At 41.6% G+C, this 13010-nt stretch overlaps 1 protein-coding gene across 33 annotated transcripts in view; it reads right to left on the reverse strand.

The window, feature by feature from the left end:
- Positions 1–10723: 10723 nt before the first annotated feature.
- The window catches only part of LOC133541842 (calcium-binding protein 5-like), a 76701-nt gene continuing 74414 nt past the window's right edge, over positions 10724–13010 (reverse strand). For all 33 annotated transcript variants that reach the window (XM_061885509.1, XM_061885510.1, XM_061885508.1 and 30 more), the window contains 2 exons: positions 11619–11766; positions 10724–11089 (listed from right to left, as the gene is read on the reverse strand). In XM_061885509.1, the coding sequence (XP_061741493.1) occupies positions 10860–11089; positions 11619–11766 (378 nt within the window). In that variant the 3' untranslated portion in view covers positions 10724–10859. The remainder of the gene's footprint in view (positions 11090–11618; positions 11767–13010) is intronic.

Raw genomic sequence — 13010 nt, forward strand, 5'->3', positions numbered from 1 at the left:
TATATATATACATATATTTTTTTTTATTGTTTGCGGAAACTTTTATTTTTCAACCTTTTGTGGGGATTATGATTAATTCTTCATCTAAACGGGAAAATATGAACATTCCACCAGTTGGCATCCCAGTGAGAGCAGACACCCGTAGAGTGTTTGTTTGATATATTCGTAGTATACTTAGGTTTAACTAAAGTTGCATCTTTTTTACACACAACTTCTAAAACTTGTTGCTCATTCTTCTTATATTTAGGCTAAACATTTTTAGGTTGTGGATCATAAATTGTTTCAAAGTAGTCCTTCTTGTCTCTCACAAATGCCGCGAATAGTAGATTTGTCATTGAAAAGAAAAGCAAATGTTGAGACACGTCTGTGAAATGAATGCTTGAAATGAGAAAAATATGTAATTACATGTTATTATGAATGTGCCTGTTACTACATTACATATATACTTACAGTGTGGTTATAAAACGGAGGGGTTTGAATATTTTTTAGACCGCTGAATCGCTGAATAGGTGAAATATAACAACTCCCTGTGACGTTAGTTGACTTATGCTAAAGTTTATTTACGATTTACAAAGCATAAAAAATGAAAAACATATGTGTCCTTGTCTTACATAAGGACAGCAAATGATGGGCAAAGTTCCCCAAAATTCCAGTCCCCTCTTATAAATTAATAATTTTTTTATTTATATTTTTACAAAAAAATGTACATGTTTTTAATGTTTCAAGTACCAGTTCAGGCACCGTTTATGCAACTGCAATGTTTTTCAAGTACCAATTTTATACTACTATCAATTAAAATATAAAACAATAGGTGTGAACAATTTGTTTATAATCATAATTAGATTTTTCCCATATAATTCAGGGACTATATTAGTTTACAAACCCCGTTTCCATATGAGTTGGGACATTGTGTTGGATGTAAATATAAACGGAATACAATGATTTGTAAATAATTTTCAACCCATATTCAGTTGAATATGCTACAAAAAGACAACATTTGATGTTCAAACTGATAAACATTTTTTTTTTTTGCAAATAATCATTAACTTTAGAATTTGATGCCAGCAACATGTGACAAAGAAGTTGGGAAAGGTGGCAAAAAATACTGATAAAGTTGAGGAATGCTCATCAAACACTTATTTGGAACATCCCACAGGTGTGCAGGCTAATTGGGAACAGGTGGGTGCTATGATTGGGTATAAAAGCAGCTTCCATGAAATGCTAAGTAATTCACAAACAAGTATGGAGCGAGGGTCTCCACTTTGTAAGCAAATTGTCGAACAGTTTTAGAACATCATGCAAGGAATTTAGGGATTTTACCATCTACGGTCCGTAAAATCATCAAAAAGTTCAGAGAATCTGGAGATATCACTGCACGTAAGCGATATTACAGACTTTTGATCCCTCAGGCGGTACTGCATCAAAAACCGACAGTGTGTAAAGGATATCATCACATGGGCTCAGGAACACTTCATAAAACCACTGTCAGTAACTACAGTTGGTCGCTACATCTGTAAGTGCAAGTTAAAACTACTATGCAAACCCAAACCCATTTATCAACAATATCCTGAAACGCCACCGGCTTGGCTGGGCCCGAGTTCACCTAAGATGGACTGATGCAAAGTGGAAAGGTGTTTTGTGGTCTGACACGTCCACATTTCCAATTATATTTGGAAACTGTGGACGTGGTGTCCTCCAGAACAAAGAGGAAAATAACGATTCGGATTGTTATAGGCGCAAAGTTCAAAAGCCAGCATCTGTGATGGTATGGGGGTGTATTAGTGCCGAAGGCATGGGTAACTTACACATCTGTGAAGGCACCATTAATGCTGAAAGACCCATAGAGCTTTTGGTGCAGCATATGTTGTCATCCAAGCAACGTTATCATGGACGCCCCTGCTTATTTCAGCAAGACAAGTGTTACAACAGCGTGGCTTCATAAAAAAAGACTGCGGGTACTTTCCTGGCCCGCCTGCAGTCCAGAACTGTCTCCCATTGAAAATGTGTGGCACATTATAAAGCGTAAAATGCGACAGCGGAGACCCCGGACTGTTGAACGACTGAAGCGCTACAAAAAACAAGAATTGGAAAGAATTCTACTTTCTAAGCTTCAACAATTAGTTTCCTCAGTTCCCAAATGTTTATTGAGTGTTGTTAAAAGAAAAGGTGATGTAACACAGTGGTGAACATGTCCTTTCCCAACTACTTTGGCACGTGTTGCAGCCATGAAATTATAAGTTAATTATTATTAAATAAAGTTTATGAGTTTAAACATCCAATATCTTGTCTTTGTAGTGCATTCAATTGAATATGGATTGAAAAGGATTTGCAAATCGCTGTATTCGGTTAATATTTACATCTAACCCAATTTCCAAACTCATATGGAAACAGGGTTTGTATTAAGAACAATAGGATCTGAAAGGATTCAGCGAGTTGAAATCAATTCAGTAACTTTTTAGAAATAAAAATTCCAACCAGTGTGACTTTGAAATAAATACTGGATACCGGACACTGCATGTGAAATTATCTATGTTCCTGTTATTTCTTCTAAGGGAATTTGGTGAATGAATTATCGATGCAAACAAGCAAGTAAACAACAACATGGCCAATGCATTAACATGTTATTTGAATAATGTGCAAGCAACACTTCAGGTTGAATTAACAAGAAGAAAAGTTTTGTGCTTACATTTTTAATATTCAAGAAATTATATATTAAAGTACAGTAACTAACATTTTAACATTTTACTTGCTACTTTTGCTGTTGTTTTTCAACAAAAAATACAATCAACATCTCTTCAGGGTTGAATGAAAGGGAGGTGTACGAGAGAAATAAGTGCAACCAAATCTTTTCAGATCAAATGTTTTGACCTACTTATTTTAATCAATCAATCAATCAATCAATGTTTACTTATATAGCCCTAAATCACTAGTGTCTCAAAGGGCTGCACAAACCACCACGACATCCTCGGTAGGCCCACATAAGGGCAAGGAAAACTCACACCCAGTGGGACATCGGTGACAATAATGACCCAGTGGGACGTCGGTGACAATGATGACTATGAGAACCTTGGAGAGGAGGAAAGCAATGGATGTCGAGCGGGTACAACATGGTACTGTGAAAGTTCAATCCACAATGGATCAACACAGTCGCGAGAGTCCAGTCCAAAGCGGATCCAACACAGCAGCGAGAGTCCCGTTCACAGCGGAGCCGGCAGGAAACCATCCCAAGCGGAGGCGGATCAGCATCGCAGAGATGTCCCCAACCGATACACAGGCAAGCAGTACATGGCCACCGGATCGGACCGGACCCCCTCATGGCCACCGGATCGGACCGGACCCCCTCCACAAGGGAGAGTGGGACATAGAAGAAAAAGAAAAGAAACGGCAGATCAACTGGTCTAAAAAGGGAGTCTATTTAAAGGCTAGAGTATACAAATGAGTTTTAAGGTGAGACTTAAATGCTTCTACTGAGGTGGCATCTCGAACTGTTACCGGGAGGGCATTTCAGAGTACTGGAGCCCGAACGGAAAACACTCTATAGCCCGCAGAATTTTTTTGGGCTTTGGGAATCACTAACAAGCCGGAGTCCTTTGAACGCAGATTTCTTGCCGGGACATATGGTAATAAGTTTTTTTTATTATTCAAACAGCTGCGGTAGCCGAGAAAAACAATTCAAATACAAATGCCACAACATAACTATAACACTAAACATTAAAAAACGATCAAACGCAGGTAACAGCGGACAAGTTTCGGTGACGGACTGGCTTCCTCAGACGTAAAGTTAAAACCATGTAATGATTGAGATTGGAAAAGTAAGTGAAGTGTGACCATTTTAAAGTCATAAATAACTGTTTTTTCTATTTTAATATTACCAATAATTATGTTCATTACACTTCTGCCTCTCTATGTCCGTCAGCTAAACCTGCTCCGCTGTCACTTTTGTTGTGTCTGTTGCTTCCTTTGTGGCTTAAAGTTGTGTTGTGGCTTTTTGATTGATTGATTGAAACTTTTATTAATAGATTGCACAGTACAGTACATACTCCGTACAATTGACCACTAAATGGTAACACCCAAATAAGTTTTTGAACTTGTTTAAGTTAGGGTCCACGTTAATCAATTCATACTATTGTGTTGTAGTGTTTGTATGTGTTGTGGCTTTTGCAAACGTGCCGTAGCAAAAAGTTGTTGCATTGTGTCTTTGTTATTGTTTCCCTTTGATGTGAACTTTCTCAGGCACCGTAGGTATCCACCATTCTTGCTTTGACGACTGAGCTAACTATCTTATTCACACAGCTTTACACACATTTAACGTCTTTATCATCAGCTGCATTAGAGCGGAAGGCGGCGTACACCATGGACAAGTCGCCACCTCGTGAAAATATCCATCCATCCATCTTCTTCCGCTTATCCGAGGTCGGGTCGCGGGGGCGGCAGCCTAAGCAGGGAAGCCCAGACTTCCCTCTCCCCAGCCACTTCGTCTAGCTCTTCCCGGGGTATCCCGAGGCGTTCCCAGGCCAGCCGGGAGACATAGTCTTCCCAACGTGTCCTGGGTCTTCCCCGTGGCCTCCTACCGGTTGGACGTGCCCTAAACACTTCCCTCGGGAGGCGTTCGGGTGGCATCCTGACCAGATGCCCGAACCACCTCATATCGATTTTTAAATTCAAAGTTTAAATGACGACTTTTTATCTCATTATTTATGACTTACCATTGGGATTTATTTTTGTTTTTGAGGCAGAAACGGGCTTTTATAGTATCCACTTCTAGGAGGGAGCGAAAGCCATCCTCCGCCGGGGTCGTCTTAGGATCCAGCGGCGGTGACTGCTGCGGAGGAAGAGGAGTAGGAGGAAAGGAGGGAGGGCCAGTCTGCGCCTCTACGCCGTAAAGATGAGGACGATGAAGAATCCGGCTGATACAGGACATTTAAATTTTGCAAAAAAGTAGGGGATGATACCACATTGGATTCACTCCACCCCGTCGGTCCAAGCTCACAGCAAATGTGCTATAGCCACAAAATATCCCCCAAAAAACCGCAGAGTTGCTCAGGTGTGCGGGAATTTTAGCGCCGCTCATGAATAATTGCGCCTTGTTGTGAGCCTTTAATAAATCAAAAACTGATGACATAGTGCTGTATTTTACTTCTTTATCTCTTTTTTTCCAACCAAAAATGCTTTGGTTTACATCACTGAAAAAAGGTTGAGAACCACTGCTCTATTGGCTAAGTCTCATATTCATTAATGTAAGTTTCTGAATACCCGGCCTGTTTTTTGTGCCTTTAAAAAAGAATTAGAACTCTACATTAAAAGACTCTCTACTTCTAACAACCAAAACGCTGAGAAAATTATGATGCTGTGTTTCACATTTTAAATTATTTACTGAACTTGTGTGAGCTTGTGGCTCTGTGGCTTTGCACTTGTCTCACGCACACACACAAACAGCTATATATATATATATATATATATATATATATATATATATATACACATATATATATATATATTTATATTTATATTTATTTTCAGTTAATCTTAAAAATCATCAGTGGGTGGTAAACCTTCAAACCACATAAACCAAGATAATGTGATTACACAGGTTATTTTCAAACAACTTTTTACAAATGCTTTTAAACCTCTGAATGTTTTAAACTTTCGACATAATGTTTTAGCTTTTGACAAAACATGACTTTATCCTTTAAACGTTGCATTCATCTTTTGTAACTTTAACTTTAAACATATTTGCCATTTTAGCTTCAGCTTTAAACTTTTACATGTGCTTTAAACAACTTGCTTTTAACTGCTCAAACACGGTATGTCAGCAATGGTCAAAGGTAAATGCAATGATGCAGTGCTTCAATTTCAACCCAGCAGTTCAAACAAACTAATGAAGAGAGTTCAGAAAGAAAATGAACAAGCTTGCAGGTACAAGTTAAGCATATTAAACAAAGCATTTCGATCGTCATTAAATGAAGAAGAATATTCACCGACCATTGGTGTGTTTGGAGAAACTTGTTGAGAGGATCTTGCGGTTGTGGCTGCTTGCTGTTCTTTCATCCATGGAAATTGTTTGGGGAATGAGTGCCTTCAATTAGTAATTTGGCGTCCATTTTACCTTGGCATTCTGGGAATTGTAGTTTTCACTGATTTTGACCATGTTGTTATGTTATTGTTTTAAATAACACATCGTTGGATGTCTTGTAGAACTGTCTTTTAATAACGATAACATATAACCAACGCTTCTTCAACCGTCGTGCATACAAGGTGTGTCTACCTCTAATGAGTCCTACTAGACACATACTATAATTGGTTCCTAGTCATTTGTAGACTATTACTACCACCATGTGGTCAAACACTATCATTACACATGTAGGGCAGGGGTAGGGAACCTATGGCTCTAGAGCCAGATGTGGCTCTTTTGATGACATTGCTTAACACGGTAAGTAATGAATATTTCCGCTGGCAATTACAGTGTCAAAAATAACGTTCAAAATTTAAAACATTCTCATGCATTTTAATCCATCCATCCGGTTTCTACCGCATCTGTTCAAGAAATCGCATTAATGGTAAGAATGATTTTATTTATTGTTGGTTAGCTTCAGAATAACAATGTTATCAAAAATAATAAGAGACTTATTATACTCTAAAAATGTTGGTCTTACTTAAAAATGCATGCATTTAGTTGTATTCAGTTTTAAAAAATATATATTATATGGCTCTCACGGAAATATTTTTAAAAATATTTGACTTTTATGGCTCTCTCAGCCAAAAAGGTTCCCGACCCCTGATGTAGGGCATGGGTTACTGTCACTTCTGGGTTTTAACTCCACTCTCTCTCTCTCTCTCTCTCTATATATATATATATATATATATATGTATATCCATCCATTTTCTACCGCTTATTCCCTTTGTGGGGTCGCGGGGGGCGCTGGCGCCTATCTCAGCTACAATCGGGCGGAAGGCGGGGTACACCCTGGACAAGTCGCCACCTCATTTAGTTGTATTCAGTGTTAAAAAAAAAAATATATATATATATATATATATATATATGTGTGTGTATATACACACCTTTTTGGTGAGGGAGCCATGCAAGCCAAATATTTAAAAAAATATTTCCGTGAGAGCGATATATTTTTTTTAACACTGAATACAACTAAATGCGTTGTAGCGTTACACTAGGGGTGTAAAGGTACACAAAAATTTCGGTTCAGTACATACTTCGGTTTGGAGGTCACGGTTTGGTTCATTTTCGGTACAGTAAGAAAACTACAAAATATAAATTTTTTTGGTTATTTATTTACCAAATTTGTAAACAATGGCATAACATACATATACACACAGGGTCCATTGCCAGGGTTAATGTGGTCCACATGTATAAAATAAAAACTAAATAAGATAAGGCTCAGAATGGTTTCTTAACAAAACCTTTCTACATATAAAGTGCTTTTTTTTATTGATTGATTGAGACTTTTATTAGCCTGGCTAACTTGGCAGTAAGAGGATATATGGGCTCATTGTTTTTCCACCATAGAAATGGGTCAAAATGTAGTTTTTATTGCAATATGGACTTAAATCTGCTGCTATAAAAACATTTGTTATTGCTTTACCCCTGCCTGACTTGCCGAGGAGAGGCTGCTTGAATGCGGTGGTGACGCTTCAAATGGGTTAGCATGTGTTATGAGAGTAGCGTGTGTGTGTGTGTGTGTGTGTGTGGCCCTTTAATATGTGACAGCATGTGACGTCAGTGAGTGTGTGTGCGAGCGAGGATAGGGAGCTTAGCACAAGTGCGGGAGTGGCTGGTGCTTTGTTGGATTGGCTGTCTGCAAGACCTCCATAAAGCCACGATTTGCAACTAATTGCCGGACGCTTCATTTACCCTGGAGTCCGGAGCTGTGGAGACCCACTGCCGGGTAGAGTGAAGGGTGTTGCCCCCGAGAATACATCAGCCCTGGAGGAGTGTCTCCCCTGCGCTGCTCGACTACGGTCTGGGAGCCGGAAGCAGAAAAGGTGCAACACGTTTGACGTGTTGTCAGAAGCAGCTGCTGAACAATATCGGCAAACCTCCGTCCTCCATTGTTGTATCGCGCAGCCAAAGTGTTCCCAAACGCGAGATCTTAACGAGGCAGGAGGGTCTTCCAGCTCTGGCTTTTATATGTTGTCCTAGCCCGGTCGCTGCTAGCATGTGTATTAGTTTGGTACACCTCTGAAACGGTTCAATACAAATACACGTACCGTTACACCCCTAATATACACACACACACACTTTTCCACCGCGTCATGTGATCACTGAAAGTGGCCAAAATTTCATCTTTTAAGGCCAGCAAGATGGACAGCATCGCCAACAGTTATATCAGGAAGTGGCTGGGCCTCCCCCGCTGTTTCCCAGACACAGGTCTTTTCGGCAAGAACATTCTGCAACTTCCTCTGAAGTCCATCAATCTGGGTTACGGGCAGAGAAGACTCGCCTTGTACTAGAGTTGAGGGAATCAAGAGACAAAGCTGTGAAGAGTGCAGCGGTGACAGTCCGCACTGGACGAAAGTGGAGGATCCAGGTCGAAGTCGACCAAGCTGTCTCGAGGCTGAAACACAATGAGATTCTGGGAAGTGTCCAAGACAGCCGGGCAGGACTGGGCTGGGGACAACCAGTCCAGTTCTGGTCCAAAGCCACGAGACAGCAGAGGAAGGCCATGGTGGTGGAAGAGGTCTCACAAGTGGCGCAAGAATAATATCTGATCAAGGCCGTATCCCAGGGAAAACAGGGGGCATGGACTCGCTGGGAGGATACCATACAAAGAGTCATAACCTGGGCCGACATCTGGCGCACTCTTCAATCACGGCTCAGCTTCCTCGTGAGGGCAGCTTATGACACACTGCCATGCCCTCGAAACCTCGCCCAGTGGTTCGGAAGAAAGGGCAAGTGCTGCCTGTGCAGCAAAGACAATGCAGGACTCAAACACATCCTGTCAGGTTGCAGCGTCACGCTGACGCAGGGGCGCTTCCGGTGGCGACACAATCAGGTGCTGAGGAAGTTGGGAGAGCTGTTGGAGAGCTGCAGGGCAAACAACTCCAGGGACCCAGGCTTACACCGATTTTTTCCATTTTATTCTCCCATTCCCCCCACTTGTTTACCTGTATGTATCTCACCTTTTTTGTAAGGGGAGCCGCAAGTTGGCAGACCTGCAAGGGCGGAGGCTGGTCTGTGTCCATTCACCCCGTGGAGATCGGATGAAGGGGTTTCTTAGTCGGTTCTGGGACCCGGCTCCTGCGTGCGGCGGGAATTGAATGGTTCCAGCCTGAGGAGGGCCATCAAGGAGTTGGCAGAGGAGGCAAGTTTCTGGATGTGGCTAAGGAGGAGGGACAACACTTGGGGCTCAACACCCCATTGAGGTCAGTTGCAGGGAGTGGGGCGGGGAGACGTCCCCGCTTAGCCACTTGCCCCCCCAATGCGAGGTGTCCTGGCTTGGGGGCGAAACATCAGTGAACGGTGGCACCAGCTGACGACCCTGCAGCTGACCTCGTTGTGCACTGGAGGAGGTGCGACAGGCAGAGATGCCAAGCAGTTAGGCCTGTACACATACATATATACATATATATATATATATATATATATATATATATATAATTCTATTTTAGGTACTTTATAGAGTTTACAACCCCCTGGCACTGATTTGTACTTATTTTGATTATTATTATTTCTCGATTGTTTGTAAATGTTGCAGTTTATAAATAAAGGTTTGAAGTCACGTGACACGGGTCTTTCAAAACAGCATTAAAAAAGGCAGTTATCCAGGCATAATACGACATAATTAACATTTCAATGCTGCTCGCTGGACGTTTCCAAACTATAGGTATGATTTTAATGGTGTGGAGATGCGCAGCCGGCAGTCCAACAGAGAGGCAGGGCACGCCGGAGCCCAGCCCAAGATGGCGGCGAGGAGGCGGGAATGGCGAGCGAGCGGCGAGGCGCGTCGGGAGCGACGCCACAATCAAGCGTGGATCGCGCACCTGGGGACAATCTAGTAATTCTGCAGAAAAGTGATATATCGAATATGTGGATTTTTTTTTTTACACTTTGCGTTTATATTTCGATGTGTATATTGCATCTTGCCCTGCGATGAGGTGGTGACTTGTCCAGGGTGTACACCGCCTTCTGCCCGATTGTAGCTGAGATAGGGACCAGCGCCCCCCGCGACCCCAAAGGGAATAAGCGGTAGAAATGGATGGATGTTGCATCTTTGTCGTTCTTGCTTGAGGCGGGTGTCCCTCCCCCAACGGACGACCATCCTTTGATTTGAAAAGATGTCGATCGAGGAGGTGGTCTGCAGTGGAGGATGGAGAAACGTTTTTAAATTCTCAAAGTATAGTGTTCATACTTCAAATTGTAAATCTGACATTCTGTATTTTAATGTACATTCTGAGTGTTTTTAAATAAAAATAGAAATTGCATTCCGTTTTTGAGATGGTCTGTTATAACGTTTTTTTGTGACAGACATTGCGTGTTTGTACCACCATGTTTGCTTTCATCCTTTTTTGCGGAATTTTGGGATTATTTTTCCCCACTAACACATAGTAACCATCACTGTTTAATGTGTTAATAAAAAGCGATCATAGCACATACAGATTACACGCCGCATGTAGTGCTGCATTAGCTGCCTCTTTGTAGTACCCGTGTCACGTGACTTCCAATCTAAATCCTCATTGGCTGCTTCTGAGACAGGATCGATTGAGTCAGTTTTAATTTACCCGAAGTGGATCTTGTGTTTTCATCATCAAGCTTTATTACTTAAGCGCTTTTCATACATAAAATAAATGCAATGCAAAGTGCTTTACAAAGTTAAAAACAATACCCCGGTGACCCATATCCCCCGTTATCTAATACGTACGCACAGATACAGATACCAAATACAAACACACACAACATACACATAAGTAACAATGTGGACCAATGATTGCATGGCTGAGTACAGAGGAGACATGTGAGTAAACACTATCACAGGAACCATCTTCACCAGGAGGTCATCAGACAATGGCCACCAGGACGCTGACACATAAGCGCTCTCACAAGCACGGCTGATAAGCCCTGAGGCAGATGGCTCATCTAAAGGAACGTTGGAAAACAAAAATAATACAACTTGTAAAATAGTAAAAACCATGTGTAGAGATAAAGAATAAAATACAAGTAAGACATATGAAGGTTAATAGAAAAAATATACATACAAACACAGTAAATAAATATAAAAAAATTGAATATTGCATAACTATTAAGATAAAAAGTAAATTACAAATGACTTCAATAAAATAATTATTATATTGAAACTTTTATTAGTAGACTGCACAGTACAGTACATATTCCATACAATTTACCCGAATAACTTTTTCAACTTGTTTAAGTCGGGGTCCACGTAAATCAATTCATGGTGACAATAGATTAGCACCAATATTAGCCAAAGTGTTGTTGGCATTATTTACCTTTAACCCGGAAACAAAAGTCCTGGTTGGTGCATTGATCGCCGCAACATAATAAAACAAATTACATAAATAAAACATGGAGATTATGCTTCTTTTAGGTTTTAAAAATTATGTAGCGAGAGACGACCGTATTTCTCGTGTTGCTGTTTGTTTCTCACCCTCAAAGTCGACAGTTCCATCCCCATTGCTGTCAGCTTCCCTCACCACCGCGTCAATTTCCTTCTTGCTGGTTTGCGCGCCCAGGAACTTCACCATGGCGTGCCTCAGCTCATCGGAAGTGATGCAGCCATCGCCGTCAATGTCAAACTGCGAGACAGAAACATACAGTTATTACAAAATCTCTGCCGCACAGGTGCTTCTGACGACGAGAGAGCGAGTGACCGCATCGCAACAAATTTTTTTAAAGTCACTGCATTGGTTCCCAGTCCGTTTCAGGGTGGCTTTTAATGTTCTGTTTAGTGTTTAAATGTCTTAATGGCGTGTCTTCGTATCTGACCCAGCTGTTAACATCCTGAGGACCTTTTATTTTGATCAACTACCAGAACAAAGACTCATCTGCGGAACACACTGCTGGAGAGCTTCAGGACCGGGGCCAGGTAAATTGGGGCCCTAACAGGGGCGGTTCTAGGCACGCTTATATGAGGGGGCAGTCAGAAATGTGAAGGGGGCATCATGTGTACACATCATGCTCCAGGACTTTTTTTCTGTGCTTATAGTAACGATGCTTTCTTCATTGAAATGGGTCTTTAGCTATGTGTCCAACCCTAACCTGGAGTAGTGGATTGCACTTTGTCAGGCCTCTACCTTCAGACCTGTCCAACTTGGGTGTCCCACCTGAAGACTAAGCTCCTGCTGGTATAGCTCTTACGGTCACTGAGGCACGCAAACCCCCTGACCACAATAAGGTGGCAATCCCTCAGGGGGGAAACATTAACAGCCATATTTCCGACAGGGGAAACAGAAGCAGGCGTCTCGCACCACAAAATACTCTAGACATGGTCGTGTGCGGTACCAGGCAGGATTGAATGATCTTAATGTTGTACCAAATGCACGCTTTGGGTAGCCACCCAGTATTGGCTGAGATGGTGCATTGCCATTTAAGTCACTGGGTAGCTGAGCAGGCTGCTTTGGGGGAGCGCTTGTTGGGGGGATGGAGGGAGCTGGTGCAGGAGAAACAGTGCTTGCTGGTGCTAAAGGTGCAGTATTGCTGGCTGCTGTCCCTGATGTACTAGCAGTAGCATCATTGCTACTACAACATGCAGGAGCAGGACTAGACTTTTTAAATGCTCTGAAAAATGGATGCATTACAGAGGATTAACTTTTTCTTGGTGAGCTGCTGGAAGCTGGAGCAGAACATAAGTAAGCTTGAACAACAACCAGAGGTGAGTAGTAACGCGCTCCATTTACTCCGTTACATCTACTTGAGTAATTTTTGGGATAAATTGTACTTCTAAGAGTAGTTTTTATGCAACATACTTTTACTTTTACTTGAGTATATTTATAGAGAAGAAACGCTACTTTTACTCCGCTCCATTTATCTACAATTAGCT

This window comes from Nerophis ophidion, linkage group LG23 (assembly GCF_033978795.1).
Source record: "Nerophis ophidion isolate RoL-2023_Sa linkage group LG23, RoL_Noph_v1.0, whole genome shotgun sequence".
Lineage (NCBI taxonomy): Eukaryota > Metazoa > Chordata > Actinopteri > Syngnathiformes > Syngnathidae > Nerophis > Nerophis ophidion.